The sequence below is a fragment of the Brachyistius frenatus genome, unplaced genomic scaffold (assembly GCF_029030835.1).
Source record: "Brachyistius frenatus isolate BFR_SWC_R1_liver_20210118 unplaced genomic scaffold, ASM2903083v1 Contig_26, whole genome shotgun sequence".
In the NCBI taxonomy this organism is placed as follows: domain Eukaryota; kingdom Metazoa; phylum Chordata; class Actinopteri; family Embiotocidae; genus Brachyistius; species Brachyistius frenatus.
The window spans coordinates 2,069,992-2,090,357 of record NW_027210625.1 but is presented as its reverse complement, the minus strand read 5'-3'; the positions used below and the strand labels follow the sequence as shown (position 1 = coordinate 2,090,357).

The window sequence follows — 20,366 nt, the reverse complement described above, 5'->3', positions numbered from 1 at the left end:
ACACACACACACACACACACACATTTCTTGTGCTCAGACATGGCAGAACCATCCCATCCCCACCCCCTATCTCCACCCCTCCCCGATGCAGTGCAGACACTGGCTCTGGCTGGTGAAGGGGAGACCTATGTGAGGCAGCATGCCTGTTTGCTCTGTGTGTGTGTGTGTGTGTGTGTGTGTGTGTGTGTGTGTGTGTGTGTGTGTGTGTGTACCTGTGTGTAAGCTGCAGCAGTGTGCTCACATCAGCCTTCTCTGTCTGTGCTGCTGCCACTATGACTCCTGCTCTTTCCGTCTCTCATCCTTCTCCCTCTCTGTTCTCCTCTCTCTGCAGAAGCCGCTGCCTTGCCCCCTCTCGTGTCCTCTTTGCAGACAAAAAGCTGGAATAACTGCCCCATCCCGCCAGGTAAGACCCTATATATTATATATTTCCTTTGAGATGCAAGCGTTGAAATCAGTTTTGCTTTATTGCTGGAAGAATCGCAGCAGAGATGAAGAATGCAACGTTGCATTAGATTTATAGCAATAGAAATATGCATGCTTGTGATTTCTTGTCAGAAAAGGAAAATGAAAAGCCACTTGGGGCATGCTTCTAATCTCTAATCAGTGTCTCCTGTGCATCATCTGCCTTTTGTTTGCAGAGATTAAAGTTATTTGCTGCTGACATAAACAATAGAGTAAAAGAGCTGATGTTGTGATAAGCCAGAGGCTGTTTCTGTGTTTTGGTGACCTGTATTCTTTGTGACATACCCCGTCTAGACATGGCTGATTATTCAGCCAGCCAGGACAGCATGGTTCACTCAGAGTGTGCTGCTGCTGCACACACACACACACACACACACACACACACACACACACACACACACACACACACACACACACACACACACACACACACACACACACACACACGTGTGTAAAAACTAATGTTTACTCAGATGTAAAAAACCCTTGTCTCCAGTGATTTGTGCTCTGAGGAAGATGTTGTGATTTCATTTGGAAATAATGGTGATTGTGATGTATTTAGAGGCTGTGATGGCACGTGGTCGTTGGCGGTTAGCAACTCGTCGTCGCCAACAGATTGTTGGTGGTTTCTCTGTAGGAGTGACACCAAGCTGAGCGAGACCGCAGGACACCAGGGTCAGAGCTGGCTGTCACAAGTTTGCTGACGGTTTGGTTGGGATGAGTTTTGGAGCAGGTGGGGATGGAGTGATAACAACTTTGCCTCCTTATGTTTTTCCCTTTTTGTGCCACTCTTTCTTTTCTTCTTCTCTCTTTTACCCCTCTCACTCTGTTTATTCCTGTTCCTGCTGTTATCTGTTTGATCTGTTATGTGTCTCCCACTTGTCCTGCCCCCTCTTTTTTTCTTTCTTCTCTGTCTCATAATCATTTTTTGTCTTTCCTTTCTGTTCCCCATAGTGTTTGAGCTTTTGATTGTCGGGGAGCTTAACCCTTGTTTTTATAGGGGCGAGTGTGAGGTACGGTTGCACTGACGGGACATTTTATATTTAAGAGGCTCAAATATCGTCCTTTCCTTTCTCCCTCCCACTTCATTTGTGTCAGCCAACGGTACATGTGTTTGTATCTCTGACTGTGTGCTTGAAGTCACTGGGATGTCTGTCACATCCACACTGAGTTGGCGCCCCACACGCCCCTCCACCCTTCTCTCTGTCTCTCTGTGTCTCCGTCTGCCCGCATGGTTGCTGGGCAGCTCTCAGGCGAGCTGTCTCTTTCCTGGGAGCCAACTTGGGATGACACGCCACGGCAGAGGAGGGGAGAACGAGAGGGCAAACAGGCCCTCTGTGTGTCCTCCTTTTTGGGGTCACAAATGCAGTCTTGTCCCCAAATCATCCTGCACCTCCTCCTTTTTCCCCATTTTCCTCCATCTCTGTTCCCACTCTGCCCTCAGAGCGAGGTCGTCATTTGGCACGCAGGACGCCCACAGCGTCCGGTTCACCAACTGTTGCTGCGCTTTCAGGGAAAAAGCAGTGGGAGAGAGGGACATAGTTTTGGAGTCACCATCGCCCCTGGTCCGAACCGCTGTTAGTCAGCCTCTGAAATGTAACGGACAGAAATGTAGGTGTTCCAGTGATGCAGAGTGTGAAAAAGAAGGGCATTGTTTCCCTCCTTCACTTCTTCAACTGTCAGTTAGAAACACATCTGGAAAGTACGTATGAAATGTAGCTGATTTAATGCTGGATTGCAAATAGTTTTTAAATAGCGTGATTGGAAGTGTAGGATCTTGTGTTTTTAGCCCCAACAAGGACTAAAAGACTGGATATCTTAGTGCCTTGTGCATACATTGAGCGTGTCTCAAACTACAACTTTTTTCTGGGTCATTATCAACTTCATATAACATCTTATATTTGGGAAAATTAATTCTGGACTGAGGCTTTACTCATCATGCAAATCAGCAGTCTGATTATCCAGCTGCTGTATGAGATTGCAGCAATATTACTCAACATCCGCCTCTCATCTTGCAGTCCTTCTACACCTATCAGAGATTAATGAAGGTTATGTGAAGAGGCGAAGTGTAGGAGAAAGGAACACTGCAGCCCTTTCGACTTTGACAGCGTCCCCTTAAGTGTCGGTTGACAAGTAATACTTGATGAGTATGACGCCACATGTCAAAGCAGTCCCAAGGATGAGATGAGACAGATGCGGCTGAATGAACTAGACAGCGTGTTATTTCAGGGTGGTCTGCTGCAAAGTTGGTAAAGATGTTATGTGAAGCTTGTAGCAATGTAGAGGAATTTGTGATGATGCTGCATAATGGAAAATACCCAGCGGAGGTGGAGATTAAAGGAGAAGTTAGGATCCTTTCATTTGGTTCATGCACAAAGCACAGGCACCACTTTTGGTGTTTGTGATATCAGGAGAATAATTTAGATCACCGTGAAGGAAAACTGTCAATACAAAACTTGAGGCTCTTTAAAAAACATCTGTTCAGTCTAACTTGAGGGTAAATGGACTAAAAATGAAAACATGCTTGTGGCTTTTGACCTTAAAAGTCTGCAAGAAAACTGGTAGATTAAATGATAAAGAGAAATTAAAATGTGTTACGACAAGGAAGCATAAAATAAAAAATTTTTTTACAATGAAACATGATATTTTATTGTTTTTGTCACTTAAGATCCTTGTAAACGTCTTGCTTCCTTATTAGCTGCACCTTCTATCACGTGACGTCTCTGCAGACACAATCAAACTTTAAAACCTGAACAAAACCGACCACTTAACAACTGCAGTCTTCATTGAAAAATATTTTCCTCCATCCTCACATTCCTGAGGGTGAACGTTTTCCACAGTAATAAAATCATGGCCTCGGGGCACCGCTTTGAGCTGCCCTGTGCTAACATGTTGATTGATGAATGTGAATTAAATGCTCTGAGGCTACACGTACACCTATGTGTATTTTGACCACTTCTGCCACCTGTCTCCACTCTGAAGAGCAGCTGTCGCCTTCAGGGTACAGAGACCTGCACCTGGTCCTGCCTGGTCTGCAGCAGGAGAAAGGGCTGATTGCGTGTGTTCAAGCTTGTAGGTTGTGTGACTGGTGTACAGCATGTTTTGATTTGTGAAACTGTGGTATGAAGCATATGTGTTTTGTGTAAGTCTATCGCTTCTTGGTTTTGAGGGATATGGAGTTCCTTCGTATGCAAGCAGAAGAATCAGTCATTACTTATTCATATCATGTTACTGTTCAGCACTAGATATGCTTGATGTCAGGAGATAAAAGGAAAATGGTATTGTCACTGTAAACATCGGTCCACATGAGACAATTGCTGGCTTCTTCTTCATGCCAGTAGTATGCTACAGTGGCTTGCAAGTCTCAAAATCAAAACCACATTTCCCATTTCTTCCTGTCATAAACAGGATATTACTTTTCTCTGGAGCCACGGCTCCTGACCTGGGGGACGGTCTTAATGGAAGTATTAAAAGATCTGGATTCCATGTTTCAAGCTTATGTCCCTTTCTTACTAATGAAAGTCGTCCACCAAAGCTTCAATGTTTTTTTCTTTTACGTCCATACAGTCCTTCTTTGGTTGATATAATACTAGAAGGACAATAATAGCTCTGTGACCTTTCGAAATTTATTTATACTAATTTGCATTCATTGCTATGATGATAGTCAGTTCCATGATGCATTTTTTACAGGTCTAATGGAAAGTAGAGAGCAGGTTTAGCAGAATTTAATTAGTTGTGTTGCAGTTGTAGAACTGTTTGAAACATGAATATATTATTAGAAGCTGTAAGACAAATGTTTTTGCACTCATGCTCTCATAGTTTTACCTGGTTGCACTTCAGCAAGTACCAGGACTTAATTACCTCGAGGTTTACTTGTTCAACAATAAATAGTGCCACGTTATGTCGTTGTTTCCAAAAAATGACTTATGAAATGACATGGGAGCAGCTTACAGACCAACAGAGGAAATCCTAATCCAAAAATGTGTGATTATTTGTGATGCCCCGAGGAGAAAAACATCTAGTAAAATTTCCTATTGTTGTTTTACAGCCATTTTTCTTTTATGATTGTATGCATGCCTCATGACCCCCAATGTCATCTGTGCCTTTTCGTCTAAAATCACAGCTAAGCAAGTGCCGTACTTGAACTCAGTCATATGAAACTTGTAGCGATTGGTCACACAAGGCCCCTCTTACTTAATGTTTGTTTTCTGTGTCTACTGTCAATCAAGGCTCAAATATTTTTTTCAAAATAGGGGCCCTCATGCTCATCTCTCCTCTATTCTCCCTTTAGATGAATTAATGAGCCTCTCCCGGCCTCATTAGCCCCACAGCCCTCTCTGTACTCTGTACAGGCTGCCGAGAATTGGGAAACGGTCTCCTTTCTCTCTTTACACCTGTAAGATTGATGATTATACAGAGTCTTCTGCAGAATAAAGGAGTTCAGGACAACACAGACTCGCGATTAGAAAAGGCCAAATGAACCACAGATGCAATTATGAGAAGCCAAAAGTGCTAAACGCCATAAGTGAAATGATCATAAACACAAATGATGTTAAGGAGTGTTCAGTATATCTGAGTTTTTAGTTCCTTAATTGCAGGAAATATAAAGGAAATAATGTTTATAAATGCTGTTTTCTTTAGTTTTATTTTAAAATCTTGCTCTGTGCAATATCTATCATGGTCATTTGGACATGTCCTAGAAGTACACGCCCTTGAACGCCCCTCACCTTGAACTCCTTGTGGCTTTGATGTATTAGACATGCATGTGTATCTGTTGTATTTGAGGCGTTTGCTGGCCTCAGGTAGTGTGTGTGTGTGTGTGTGGGAGGGGAGGGGGGGCTGTCTGTGTGAATTATAGATGAGGAAATGGGGGGAGACGGCTGAGTTAAAAGGGAGGAAGCAGAGACCTCAGAGGAGAGGCTCTGTTAAATTTTCTGCCTGGTCCCCCAGGTAGAGTCAAAACACATCACAAACACAGTCCGAACAAACCACTGCAGCTCCAGCAGTCACATTATCACCATAAATCAGCCCATTCTTTGATATTAGTTCCTCTTTTTATGCAATCATTTTTATTTCTATAAAATCTCTATAGATTTTTTTTTTAAATGGTGTCAAATTTTTAATTAAGTATCTGCTTCGGAACTCAAGTGGCACTGCAGTGATTTTAAGTACAGTGAAACTGCTAAGTAACAATCATATTTCATTTTAAAGCCTTTTGCACTTGCAGTAGGACGAAGGAGTAGATCAGCCTGCAGGTGACATAATGATGCAAGATTCAGTGTCCCCGGAAAACCATATATATATATATATATATATATATATATATATATATATATGTTTATGTCATTGGGTGTCTTCAAGAACATGATCTGTTGTTGCGCCGGCAAAAAATGAAAAAACAACAAGTTTGAGATTGTTCCAAAAACAAGGCAAAACATTTTTTGCATATGTTTGTCTGAAACTAATTGATGACTGATTTGGATAATTCAAGTTAACCGATATGAGATATTATTTGCAACTAAAGTGGAGATGACTGCTCAATAAAACAGAACCAGATAATTCTGGAAATATCGTTCTGAATTTTACCTTTCATCTTGTCTGCTGGCTCATTTCAGTAAAGTTCAGCGTGGTTTATCAGGCCTTTTAGCACAGCGCTGAGATTAGGATTCATTTCCTGTTTGCCTCATCTCTGATGAAGAAGACAAATCTGTGGATTAGGTCGGCGTCTGACCTCCTTCCCCTCCTTCCTCCAGCTCCTATCCTTTTGCCTTCTGTTTGACCTATTTGGCCTTCCTCCTCCTGGGAGGAACACACAGGTCAAGCTGAATATCAGCACAGACAAAAAGTGCCTGCCTTTCACCTTTCCAGGGACTAGAGCAATTGCTTGTTTGTTCAGCCCTGCAGCTGTGTACTCACAGTTGATGCCCTTTAAAAATGACAAACAGGATGTGCTGGTAGACTGATGGTGATCCTGGATGACTAATAAGATTGTGAAGATGTCAAATTATCAGCGTTGCATCCTCTAAAAGCTGCCGTTAATGAGCTGGGAGATAAGCTAATACTTTGTGTGGAAGTCAGTGGGTGGTTGCCGTTTCTAGTGCCGTGCAGAGATAAAAGCAGCGGTCACTCCTCTTTTTGACCGGTCACAAGTTCCACATATTGGTGAATTTATCATGAGTTGCCATCAGTCAGATTGGGAACACGGATGCACTTCTGGAGAAAAAGAAGAATGAATGATGAATTGTGTTGAGGGAAATTGGGTTTCATAAGAAACAGGCCAGCTGCTGCGTGAGAGAGGCATCATTTACTGTCACTGTTTAAACTGTGCGGCTTCTATTCTTGTCATGCTTCTGTTATTTTTGGGCCAGGCTCTAACTACACATCCCTCTGTATCTTTCCTCTCTCTTCATCCCTTTCTTTTTCTGGCTAAGCTTCCCTGACTGGCCAGCCCTCCCCCAGAAGAGATATGACTTCCTGTGTGACCGTAGTTTCCCTTTTTCTCTGTGTGTCTCGCTTTTCATTCACAATATCAACTTACCTCCCTTCAGAGAGTAGCATATACCTTCTGTCTCCCTCTGTCTGTGCAGACAGTTCACAAACTTAAAGAAATCCTTTGTGAATGTGCACGGAAATACAACCAATCCACTGAACCTGTTTGTTTTTGGTCATGTTAGTTTTTCCTTTAATTTCTCTTCTCAGTCCACTTAATCACTCCTTCACAATAAAAGCCCGTACTACTGTTAGTGGTTTTGCATGTTTAGTTCACTGAAGACAAATTACACGTATTTTGTTATTGCCAATCTCTTCACAAAGACTGAATGGAAGCCCTGAAGCAACAGAAGTAAAAACAGTTTATTTCTCACATTTCTGATGCATAAAAGCTCAACAGAAATGTTTCCAGCAACTTTCAGCCATGCATGAGAAACGTCTGGCTTCTGTTAAATCAGTGTAATAATAGTAGATGATTAAACACCTTTATAGTCTTCTAAAAATATCTGTGGCAATAGAAAATACGGGTAATTTCTTGGAGACATTGAACCAACAGAGCTTCTGTATGTCGCCAAAGTTTTACAGTTCACAGTATCAAAGCTTTGGCTGCATTTTAATTGACACAATAATCATAGATTATTAAAAATATTCTTTAAAATATAGCATCTTTTCCTCTCTTCTATAAATGAGAAGAAAAGTATTACATTTTATTGGAAATTTGTGATATAATTAGATAATGCAAAACAAAGTCAAATTCAAAGCATGCAAGTGCAATTATGAAAACATAATTACATTAAATGCATGAAGGCACAATCATGTGTTAACAGCATTAATCAAAATATATAGCCAGAATTATCCTTTAATAGAAGACTGGAAATATTTGTCTTTCTTTCTTTCTTTCTTTCTTTCTTTCTTTCTTTCTTTCTTTCTTTCTTTCTTTCTTTCTTTCTTTCTTTCTTTCTTTCTTTCTTTCTTTCTTTCTTTCTTTCTTTCTTTCTTTCTTTCTTTCTTTCTTTCTTTCTTTCTTTCTTTCTTCTCTAACAAATAAACCTTCTTCCTGTTTGGAGAATCTCTGCCTTTTATGTCTCTCTAGTTCATCCTCTGTCTCTTTCTCTCGCTGTCCAAACGCCTGTTTTGGTGCCAGAAGCCCCCCGACGGTCCTTTCACACTGTTATAATGTTAACAGGATGCTCTGCTTTCCACCTCCTTAGAGTCCCAAAGCAGAGTAAACGTTCAAATCTGTCTTTCTTCATGGCTGTTGTAAGCCTTAACTCATCCCCTGGCTCAGCCCCAAACCAACCAATACAAGAATTTGACAAATCTTAAAAGCAGCTGGCTGGTGGTCTCCGTCTAGTTGGCACACCGAGGGCATGCACACTTGTTTGTGAAAAATAATTTCTTTGTTTTTAGATTATTATCATCTTAGATCATTGTCAAACTCGGCGGGCTGTCTGCTGCCACATCCATTAACTGTTATTCGTTTCTCAGCTTTTGATTTTATTTCCAGCAATATGTATTTGCTTTCTTGCTAAGAGTGAGATGACAAGAAAATTACTGTCATATCCTTCAGTGAATAATGGCTGCAGGCAGTACCTGGCTAGTTTAGCTTAGCATTGTATCTAGCCTAGCTCTATCCATATAAAATCCTGCTTACCTGCACGTCTAAAGCTTTCAAATGCACATCAAAATGTTGTTTGCACTTTTCTTTTTCTTAACAGAATGCAACTGATTCATAAATGATGCTTAGAGGTGCTGGACGGAGGATTTTGCTGCCTTTCGACAGAACCAAGCAGCTTTTTCCCCGCTGTTTCCAGTCTCTATGTTAAAACGTCCTAAACTGCTGCTGATCCAGCTTCATATGTGCAGTCATGAGCTCTGCATCAATATTCTCACCTAACTCTTAGCAGGTTTCCATCATTTCCAGCAAATACAACTTCATGTTGCTCGCTGGCCGAGTCTTTCCAGCACTTTTCTATTCTGTCATCTTCAGTTACTGTATTTAACTAAATCAATTAAGAAGGGAAAGAAATTACACGACAATCACGCATTTCTTAGGGAAATTGAATAATATGAGCAATGTGAGAACATAATACAATTAATTTCAAAGTAAAATATGCATGTACAGTTTGAAAATGAAAGATGCATGATACAGTCTTGTGATGCCACTTATGGTCACAACAAACAAAACGCAGCAAGACAACAGAAGGTTGTTAACATGTGCACGCAAACACTCTGAATGGGTGAGGCTGTCTTTGCCTTTGTTGTCGTGCGCGGCCTAGCGGCAGCTTAAAACGGTGACACAGCCACTCTGAGGTTTGGATTAATGTTGCTGGCAGACTCCAGGTGACACAGCTAAGCTGCTGCGTGCATTAAACGTGCATGCACGGCTGTGTTGAGCACATGGACCGAGATGAAAGCTGTCATGTAAAAAAATCCCCTCTTTCGATGCTGGACTAACTAGGCGGGATTCAGAGATTTAAGATTAAAGATGTTGTGAATTAAACGGGCTTAGGCTTGTCTCCAATCCAGTGACATACCATTTTTTTTTATTTTTTTTAAGTGTACTGTATATTGAAAGCGTTAGTGCTGCAGTTTGATGTTTTTCTAACATGTATTCCCTATTTTTTCTCCTCTCTTCCTTCACGCAGTTCTGAACTTCAACTCAGCTCCTGTGAGTTTCCTTGATCAGTGACGACAGCTCTTCAGCTCAGGTAAACCACAAAATATGCTGGACTGGAAATACAAGTCAATTCTAAAAATGCAGCCGTGATAACGGATCAGTGAGAGTGCACTCGAGCACAGTGGTGCAGAATGCTGATGTCAGCATGCAGACACGCTGATGTAAAGCAGGTGCAATGTTTTTCTTGCTCACCATCTTGGTTTAAAACAGAGCCTGGGAAGTGTCTCTGCAGAAAAAAACAAATTTTCATTCTCTATTCAGTTCAAGTATTTCCTTCCTGCTTGCAGCTGTAAGTTTGAAGAACTCGACCGACAAGACATTAATGAAGCGTGACATCCGCAGTATCATGAAAGTTTTTATGGTGAAAGGGTCTCTTATCCTATAAAATACAGTAAATAAAGGGATATCATAATGTGCCAAAACCCAAAATACATCTACACATATTGGTCGTATATCAAAACAAAACAAAAAAAAAAGCATTATACTGAAAATGTGAATCTATTGCTAATTTGGATGTCCTTAGTTTCCAAGGTCATAAACCCAAGTTTTGGACAAATTAGAAGGTTGACCTGGATTATTTAGTGCTCGTCGAGATGTTTCACTCAAAATCACAGATGTCAACCACACAGTGGAGGAAAAAGTCAGAACATCACCAACAGTCATGAGGTTTTGTAGCCCAGGAGACATTATTCTCTGTGCAAAATGTCATGTCAGTTCATCTGATGGCTGTCGATTTATTTTAGTCTGGAAAAAATTGCTCCTCTAACAGAATGATTGACAGGTCAACATCCACAACTCCATGCTTCTATACATATATTGATGTACAAACGTGTAAAAAGCGTCGCTGATTACATTTTGAGATGTTTTCATCTTAGACCTACATAACTAAAAGAAAAAACATAGAAGTCTGGCCCGCTGCCAGGCAGTTCACTCTGCTCTTCTTCTACTCATAACCCCCCGTGACATCTCACACTCACTTTTCCCATGACTCATGCAGCCAGGGAGCCTGATCTAAGTGACTGCACTCAGCCAGATGATTAGCTTGGCTGTTCATGGATATACTGTATGATAAAGAGGGGGGATTATGCTCGGCAACATGTGGTAGGGAGCAGAGGAGCGATTGTTTGGGTTGATGTCATACGAGACATTTTTTAGTGCCAAAAAGGAGTCATTAAGTTGAAATTTAAATCTCATGTTTTAGCCCATGCCTGCTTAAATATGTTCGAGTTACATGACAGGAAATGAAACAACAGAGCGAGCGGCTGAATGAAGATTAGCTGGTAAAAGTTGTTTCACAGACGTCTTCTGCTTGTGTGTGTCTATAAATTGTTCATGTTAACATTGTGTTCGCTCCCATTCAGAGAGTTCTGGGTCTGTTATGTGGGTTGTTGTGCTTGTGTGAGTATGTGTGGGCTTGCAGGGTGTGGAAATGTGACATGAAAATGCACAAAATTGCGAGGAAATATGTCTTTATTTTAGGATGCCATGAGGGGAAAAAAAAGTCTATAGTACATTGTAACAAAATGATTAACTCAGTTATTTTTATATTATTTGATAATCAAAGCATGGAATGTTAACTTTTTTTTTTTTTTTTTTTTTTTTGCTTTTTCTCTTAATTCCCTGTTTGTGGCATTTTTTGACAACAATACACAGTGACATAATTACATCTCTACATTCACGAACATAAAACATACAAATCCCATTAGTAACACCATCCTAAAAGCTTCAAATGACACGAAGAGCCCAACCAGCAACCAGCTATCGGTGTATTGATAGGTTTAAATGGCTCTGCTCCCATTAATGTCGGTGCAGTTAGGAAAGACCTCCGGGGCCGTGCCTGCAGGATCTGCTGACCTATTTCTGGATCCATAACATCGTCAAAGTACGCTCTTTGCAGCCAGCTACTGACCACCACCAACCCCTCCCACCCCGGGTCTTATATCACCATGGGAACAATGACATCACCAAGGGGTGGGGCTGGTGTTTGCCAGAAAGCATCTCCTCGCATGATGAGGTTAGACGCTGAAACTAAAGAGGTGAAAGGGATAAAGATGCAGAGAAACACGACAATCAGTTTGATTTAAATTGAACCTTTAATTGTCTTGAAGGAGGAACGTGGGTTCTAAAGAAAAACATGCAGAATTAAATCATATAAATGAATAACTTTAATAATTTTCTTCTAGTGAAGGGAAATTAGTTTACATACTGTAAAAATGAATACATTATGATGGTAATTATGGCGATGACTAATCAGTCTCTATGGTGTTTGTTTATTATGTTGGACTGATAATAAGCCTGCAGTTCGGTTCAGAGTAAAACTACGTAGCGTTTTGCTGATAGCTGATTGGATGTGATAGTGCGGTGGCACAGTGTCATGACAGTGGAACAGATCATCGTATGGTCGACGCCTGGTGTCTGTCACGAGCTGATGAAGCAGGATTTAGCTTCCAAAATAATAAAGTATCACGCACAGATTTAATATATGTCTCTGTCTAGAGGCCTGTGGAGATGATCCAACAGCTTTTATGAGGATTTTTTATTTTGTAGAAAGTTGTTAGACATTATAAATTATCTGAAGGGGTTCTGAGCATGTTATTATACTATTCACCTCCTGTGCACTGAGGCGGCAACAGAAACAACCGGGCAGAAACCAAAACTATCGGTGTTCTGCAAGATGGAGACACCACTAGGAACTAACCTATCCTCCAAACGTCGTCCAATTTTTTTTTGAAATTGTGACAGTTTATTAGTTTTATGACATTAAAAAGAAAACATTTTTACACCACAGTTGAATCCACCAATCCAGTCAGCCTTCCGGTTCGTAGATTCATGGGCAGATCTGGACTGAGATCAAAGATGAGGGAGAAGAAGCAGAGACTGAAACTTGGATCCCTTGAAGCACTTATTTGATAGGAATGTTGATACACACTCAGTTTATGGACTAAACACACATGAAAAGGACAAACAGGGACTAAAAAAGCAAAGCAAAATAGGGCTGAGAGAATTTTATTTATTATTTCATCCATAGAAAAAACGAACCTACCAGCTATTTTAAAAAACAGTCTACTACTTCAGTCATTTATCAAGAAAAAAGTAATGAAAATGCTGCAACTTGTCAGGTTTCAGCTTATTAAATTGAGTTTTTGGGCTTTATGCTGCAACAAAACGAGGCATTTCAGATTAATCTCCACCTGTTTGACATGGATGGAGATTAACTTTATTCACATATTTTATCTAACTTCCACCAGGCTTGAGTTCTGCGAGTAATATTAATACCATGTAAGAAACTCTCCCACACTGTGATTCAGTCGTGATATAATCTCAGTGCACTCATACCGCTGTTATTACGGCACTTAATAGGCAAGGAGTGTAGTCAGTTCGCTGCTTCTCTCGTACATGGGTGTGCGTTTGCGCGTGCCTTGCCCGTCATGCTGGTGTTCACCATTTACATAGTTCATTCACACTTCACCGACAGCGCTCATTATGCTTCAATCCCCCACAAGTCTTGCTGAGTCAATGCAACATAATCCGCTCAACTGACGCTGCTACACGGGAGGAGGAAGCCACTGGTTTCTGGGTTGATTACAGGTCACTGCAACCTTCGCTGTCCTACTGGCCTCCTCAGGGCTTCTTTTTCAGCCATTGCAAAGTCCCACTCAATGACTGTTTGTAATAGTAACTCCATTCTGAATATGAGTCAGTGCTTCTTAAAGCCTTTAACAACAAACAGTCTTTTAACCGGCTATTTTTAATGCATGCACCTTCTTAAATCATATACGGTAATGTGCATTTAGTTTGAGTTTTCCAGGAAATTCTCCTGCAGTTAATTTGTTAGTATTTTATAAATATATTTATTATCGTTGGAGATAGTCTCACGCTAATGCAAAAACAATGCTAATTCACAACCTCTGACTGCTCACCAAATGTTGGTCAAAGTCTGAATAGTATAACAAATATTTATTGAAATGACAAAATTCAGCTTTACTCAGGAGACTTTGTGGAGGCAGAAAAAGTGGTCAGAGATAAACGGATACTATTAATCATCCCATGAATGACTGCAGTGTCGAAAATCATACTTTAAAATTAGATGCTGATCCAAGCTGCAAACACACAGGTTCTCAAACACGCAGGCAGACACACACTCGGCCGCTCACATGGGATTAAGGCCAGGTTGGCCTACTGAGACAGGCTGCCAGGGATTCCATCCTCCCTCCTAAATGGATAGTGACATTCTGATGTGAGTGGCGCTCCATGGAGGCGTGATGGGTGACCCAGATTGGGGTGCGGTTGGTCGGGGGGGGGAGAGAGTTGAGGTCGGATTAGGGCCGGGGTGGGGCGAAGTCGGTAGAAAAGAGGGATGCTGAGAAGGTAGAGCAGAGGGTTGAGAAGACGGCGGGGAAAGACAAAAGAAAGAGGGAGAGAAGAAAAGGAGGACCACTCGAGTTAGATGAGCCTCATGCCGGCCGCCACACCTTCTCTTCTGTAAGAGATCGCGCTGGCATGTCTGATTGAAGACATCACTACCGAGATGTGAGGGGGTTTGACAAGCCTTTTTTGACTCCCAGTGCTGTTGATTTAGCCCTTTCAAGTTGAGGATACTGATGGTTCTTATGCTGAGCAGTTGTTGGCTTCTATCCTTTCTGGAAGTATAATAGTCAAACATTATGTATTGCTTTTCGAGAGAGACTAAATGCAGCTTCCATGTGAAGAGTCAGCATGGTTAAGGTTGGTTTTACAGCTCTGAATGGCACCAGAGATCAGTTCTTGTCTACTGGTGGTTGCCATAGTTTTCCTGCTCACAAAAGCAGTATTTTCTTGAACTTTGTCAGCTAGCAGCAAAGCAAACTGCAGACTAACCCTACAGGGTGTTTTGGAAAATGATGATGTCTCTCCAGAGAGAGGGATTGCCGTGGGAAGAATGAAAAAGAAAAACATTATTAAGGTTTTTATAAGTGCCTAGATATGTCTTATTAATCTTGTAGTTTTTGGTGTTGTTATGTTTGTAAAGATGCCCATTAAACATGCAGGCATTTTCTTTTTAACACAGTTAACACAGTCAGATTGGTAAAATGCTAAAAGGGAGTGATGAGAGAGGGCAGTGTCGGATCACATTAACCACACGGGGATGACGGTGTACCTGGAGAGCAGGTCTGGAGAGTGTGAAAACCCAAACATCAGGGGAAAAATAAACCATTTGGCACTAGAGTATAAATCAAGTGGATTACCAGTTTGAGGATTAAAATTCTGAATTTCATTCCATTCACTTCACAAGAATATATATATTTATTATATATATATTATTATTATATATATATTATTATTATATATATATATTATATATATATATTGATTTTGTGCTCTGGATTAGTACATAAGCGTCATCACCACTTTCTTCCAGATAAAGACAAGAGCAAAAATGATAAAGCCATAGTTGTAGCTGTAAACTGCAGTTAAATGGCTTAAAAAGTATTACAAAATTGTGAGTTAGCGAAACGTAATGTTAGACGCAGTTGAAATTGCTAAAAATTGATGGATAACTGTTCAAAGAAGTTAAAATTTAAAAGTTCAAAAAGTTTAAATAGCTAATGGCTAAATCTGCCCCCAAAACAGGACAGCGTCTAAACGACATCCAATTCAAAGTCGGTTCAAATGAATAACTTGACAGCTGGTGTTGATGAAAGTGTACATGAGTCCATGTGACGGGGCTCTGGGCTCTCAGCGGAGCCGTCGTAACCCCGTGCATTACCACCAGTGAGTATAAGAATGCAACCCTCTGGTCGTAGATGTTTGTCTATAAACTGTTTAATATACCAAAGCTCACTGCGACTTTTAAACTCATTGCATGATCTAACAGCACTTCTCACAGCTTTATACACAAGGTTCATAGGTTCACTTACCACCAGTCTTAGCAGTTTTCTTTCAGACACTTCATATTAAGAAGTCAGTGGTTCTTACTGTGTGCTGGTAGGGGAGGCAGTAACTATAACTCAGCCTGCAAATAATACAAGAGTTATATAGACCTGGATCTCTCTGCATGCATTTGAATTAATAAGCGAAGAGTGCTCTGCTTGTGCCTTTTTATCAAATAAAAGCTCGGAGGATTTATGTAAGCAGCCGGTGTTGATGACATTCTTCGCAGGGACAATGTGTGAATGCCAAGTGTGGCATAATATTGCCAAAACAGCCGCTGAAAGCAGGTCAATGCAATTCAAAACCATCATCAGCACAATGTGGCTGTCAACGCACCAGTTTTCTTCCTTAGCAACAGCTGGGACCAGACTTGCCTCTGACGGAGCCCTGGGCTCAGATTTTCTGTCTCAGACAGTTTGGCCCAGAATCTTTGAGTGTCAGTAGGTCTTTCTTCTCCTCCTCCTCCTCCTCCCTCTTCTCATCTTCGTCCTTTTTTCGCTCCTCTCTCTCTCTCTCCTCTGATCCTCACACTGCAGCAGACATTAGCCCCAATCACTGTGAGCCTGTCGTCATGCAGCGCTGCAGGGAAGGAGAGGAGACAGACGAAGGAGGGAAGAGGAATAGGCTGATAGAAAGAGACAAATGAGAAAGTGTGATTCGATTTTACATGTTAGCGGGGTGAAAATGGTCTTGACATTTTCTGAAATAGATTTATTTGCTGTTGATATTTTTATACTTTACATTTTTACACATTTATACAGTGGGAGTCTTGCTGCCTTCTCCTGTTTTTATGCAAAGCTAAGCTAACTAGCAGCTGGTTCTCGCCAATTACTTTGTGTATAGGCATGAAAGTTGTATTCATTTTCCCATCTATCTAACTTTAGGCAAGGGAACAAGTAAAAAAGAGGTGCAGAAAGACAGTGGATGAAGAATAAAATGAAGATAGACTTGAAAATGAGATGGAAAGGAAAAAAAGATATTATAAAAAGAAGCTTAAGTTAAGATCAGAGTTGGGGCTGAGGGGGTTATAACAGAAATGGCTCATAAGAGGGAGATGAGGAAAGAGGGAGAACAATTTGTTATGATGAAATTAGCTGCAGCTGCTTGATGATAATGATCGCACTCAGCGAGGCTGCAGGGCACAGCGGGCCCCCCCCCCCCCGCTAATCTTGTTTAAAAAGCAACATTATGTGTTTCCTCTGAAGGGAAAAAATGCTGCCTTGATGAGGCTACATGCTTGATTAGAATGTTAGATACTTTAGTGGCGCATACTTGGATGAGACAAACCATTTTGTGAATATAATTGGTTGGAAAGAGCTTGTTGCAGTGCAGTGGGAGCTCAGAGCCACCGCTGTCTGTCATGTTCTGCACTTGTGTGTGTGTGTGTGTGTGTGTGTGTGTGTGTGTGTGTGTGTGTGTGTGTGTGTGTGTGTGTGTGTGTGTGTGTGTGTGTGTGTGTGTGTGTGATAGAGCACTTTTTTTGTTGTTGTTGTTTGAATGGGGCAAGCCTGCCATATCCATCTGCTGGACCCCCACAAGACCTTTTCTGGTTGCCACGGAAACAACCTCCTTACCGGTGCTGAGGGGATTTGAAGGGCGTGTTCACTATGGGTTTTTTCTCTGCTGTCTGCAGCATTGTCTCATGTATTTTGGAACTGAAAATATGTTTCTTGTCAGATGCTTTTTATTCATTACCAGCCTTTGTTCATCGTGTGTTTTGAGTTGATGGTTTTCCATTTGGTTCGTATTTTATTCCAAAGAATCCTCCGTTATGTGTGTTTATACAGCAGTTGGTGGTGTCATATGCTCATGCACTGTTAAAGTAAAAAACGATGAATAATAACCAATGAGATACAGATATTTTATTGGCCTTTCCCTTCCTGTCTCAGCACGTGGCTGCTGAGACAAAGACCCTTTGGCTGAGCCGGTAGAGGAAAAACGTGGCACAGTATTCCCTCTGCTGGCTGATTTCATTCACTGCACCATGCAGGGTGCATCACAAGATTAGATCCTTCACAGGACTCTCTCTTTTTGCTGAATATTTTCACTCATCTCCTTGTTTTTTTTTTAATCATCTCTTCTGCTTCTCATATGTTCCCCCGTTCCTGCACCAGACACTACAAGTGACCCGTCCCCTCCCTGGTTTCCCAGCAGGCAGGCAGGCATGGCAGACGGTCGGCAGCCAGACGAGCACTGGGCCTCCAACGGCCAGGAGAACGGCTACTCTGCCTACAGGGAGAATGGATACCACGGTGGGGCAGCTGCACATCCTGGAACCACTGGTAGGCACTATATGTATCTGCGAGCATGTGCATGCAGCTCAGTGTCAATGACATTGATTGGACTGCCTCCACAACACCGACAGATGGGTCTACAGCTGTAGGTATTGTGATTGGCTCCATGGTGCCGGTGCAAGAACGATCAATCCCCTAAAGGCACTTGAACCGATCAAACTGTTTCACATTTGTATGAGTAAACAATCTGCTGGAGCTGTGTTAACAAAGCCAGAGGGACATTGGTAGGGTCCTTAAAGACACAGGCATGGGTCTCTGGTGGGGAGACAACTCAAATGTATAGACAGGGGGCTTCTGGACTTTTCAGGAAGTAGGCCAGAAAGCTCTAGGATTCCTGCTTGTTAACACCCTTTATTTTTGACTCTGCTGTGAGTCAAACTTTAAGTATCAGGTGTTTCTCTTTGAAGCCATGAAGCTGTTTTTAAAAAAAAAGTTATATGATGGTTGCCTCAGAAATATGCTTAGATGTTGTTCCTGGAAAGAAAGAGCATACAATATCTCTCATAAAAACACTCCAAGTAAATTATGATAATGTGGTTGTCCAAAAGTAATTAAATATTCCTAATGAAATAGAGCATCAAATTTAGATCATATTCTTTAGAAAAAGAGCAATTTTCTTACATTAACATCTGCAAAATGATGGCCCCATGCTTCAAGGTATGACATGATGTATGTGTACATCTTTTTATGAATACTGAATGCAGGTTAGTTACTCAAATTTATTTATTTTTTTAAATATAAATGATTTTTGGCACTTCTTTACCATTTGAGGTAAGTTAGTGCTCTGTTTGCATCTATCTCCACTGGACAGTAACTAACTAAATCCTAAAGGAGCATGAGATCAATGCTTTACGTACACAAACACACAAAACCTGCACATTTCTGAATTCAAAGGGAGACGACACGCAGAGATAAGGTCGGCCGAGTTTTTCATTTCCTTCCTCCCATCCACGTCTTGTCTTCCCGGTGTGTCTCTCTTTCTCTCTCTCTCTCTCTCTCTCTCTCTTCACAGTGGATGACTCAGCCAATTTGCCTCCCTCCCCTCCCCCCTCTCCATCCGCTGAGCAGATCGGGCCAGTGGCACAAGGTACACACACGTAAAAACTCACTCGAGACCATCCTGGATGACAGTGTGAATGGTGGTGAGAGTACATGTCTCTAGAAGAAGACACCAAACACGCACTGTCTTGAGGATTTGAAGAGATCGATGCAAGAGATGCCGCAGCTATTTCTACTCCTTCTCCTGCCCCCTTAGTGTTTAATTCTCTTTGCATGCCCGCTGATTGTCAGATAACCTTTAAAGAGTCTGCAGCATGTGTCACACTCTGATTTATTTGACCAATATTACATCAGTATTAGTTTTCTAACACATAACAGTATATTAGTAGAGTCCTGGATAAAAGGACTGGGCAACGCCAACGATCATCCTCCCCTCATGCATTAGTACATATCCTGCCACTGGAGCCCTTCATTTCACTAGTCTGCTTTACCCTCTGTGCACTTCCTCTGTTGTTCCTTCGCTCATTCTGAGTATTGATTTTCTCCAGGAGTAAATCACAGATTGACTTTCAGCTCTTTACTCATAGAGAACACTGTTTCCTAATTGGTTTTCTTTTAGCATGTGGCATGCAATCACCAAAGTGTAGAGTGATATAGGCCCACTGCATGTTTTAGGGTTAATGTCATAGACACAACAAATGCTAAGACATTCCCTTTTACAGATTTCATACATGTTTTATTCAGGCTTAAAGTATATTGTCTAAGTATGTGTAGGAAGATGCTGCAACTACTTTTGTCTTTTATAAGCATAGCTAATTTTTTAACTGTCATTAAATATGTATTGATCGATACAGCCTAGGCTAGAATGGGTGTTGATTGCATCCCATGCATCTCCATCAGAGCTGAAAGTGTCTTGTAACTCATGTAAGTCCAGTTGTGTTGTCCTCCATGTCTCATCTGTGTGTCTTCCCTTCCCTGCCCAAAGATGCTAAAGTAGAGGTTGTCAGTCAACAGCAGGATGAGGAGGAGGCTCCAGAGGAGCCCAACATTTACCAGGAAGAAGTGGCATATGAGCAGTCAGGAGACTTGCTCTTAGAACAGACAGATTATTTAACAGAGCCCCAGGCTTTGGGCTGCCAGCAAGCCCAGACACCTGAGGCTCTCAATGGAGGAAGTCATCCAGGTGAACACAACCCGTCACAAAAAGGTGTGTGTGCATACAGTGTGTGTGTGTGTGTGTGTTCTGTATGTGTGAGGGGACATCTGATTGAGTGAGTCTGCCATTACCTACTCTGCATGATCCTCTTGTGCTCGTTAACGGGTGCAAAAACTCTCTGCTCTTGAATATTAAATTGTAATGCAACTCGGGCTTTGCTGCCAAACTTCCTGCAGCTTTGTTGCTCTGAAATCCTTCAGCATCTGCTTCAGTACCTGAAGTTGCCATATGCAAAATGATGGCATTTTGAATTTGTGCTTTTTTTCATGCCAAACATAACCATTTGCTTTTCATCGGAGCGACATTAGAACATCTG

At 41.5% G+C, this 20,366-nt stretch overlaps 1 protein-coding gene across 9 annotated transcripts in view; it reads left to right on the top strand.

Annotated features, from left to right (window-relative positions):
* Positions 1-20,366, top strand: part of LOC138620746 (microtubule-associated protein tau-like) — a 53,325-nt gene that overhangs the window by 18,146 nt on the left and 14,813 nt on the right. For 6 of the 9 annotated variants that reach the window (XM_069698203.1, XM_069698198.1, XM_069698199.1 and 3 more), the window contains 4 exons: positions 332-403; positions 9,600-9,662; positions 17,656-17,823; positions 18,848-18,922. In XM_069698203.1, the coding sequence (XP_069554304.1) occupies positions 17,706-17,823; positions 18,848-18,922 (193 nt within the window). In that variant the 5' untranslated portion in view covers positions 332-403; positions 9,600-9,662; positions 17,656-17,705. Of the gene's footprint in view, positions 1-331; positions 404-9,599; positions 9,663-17,655; positions 17,824-18,847; positions 18,923-19,819; positions 20,042-20,366 lie in introns of all 9 variants that reach the window. The other 3 variants (XM_069698207.1, XM_069698202.1, XM_069698201.1) reach the window with 3 other exon arrangements.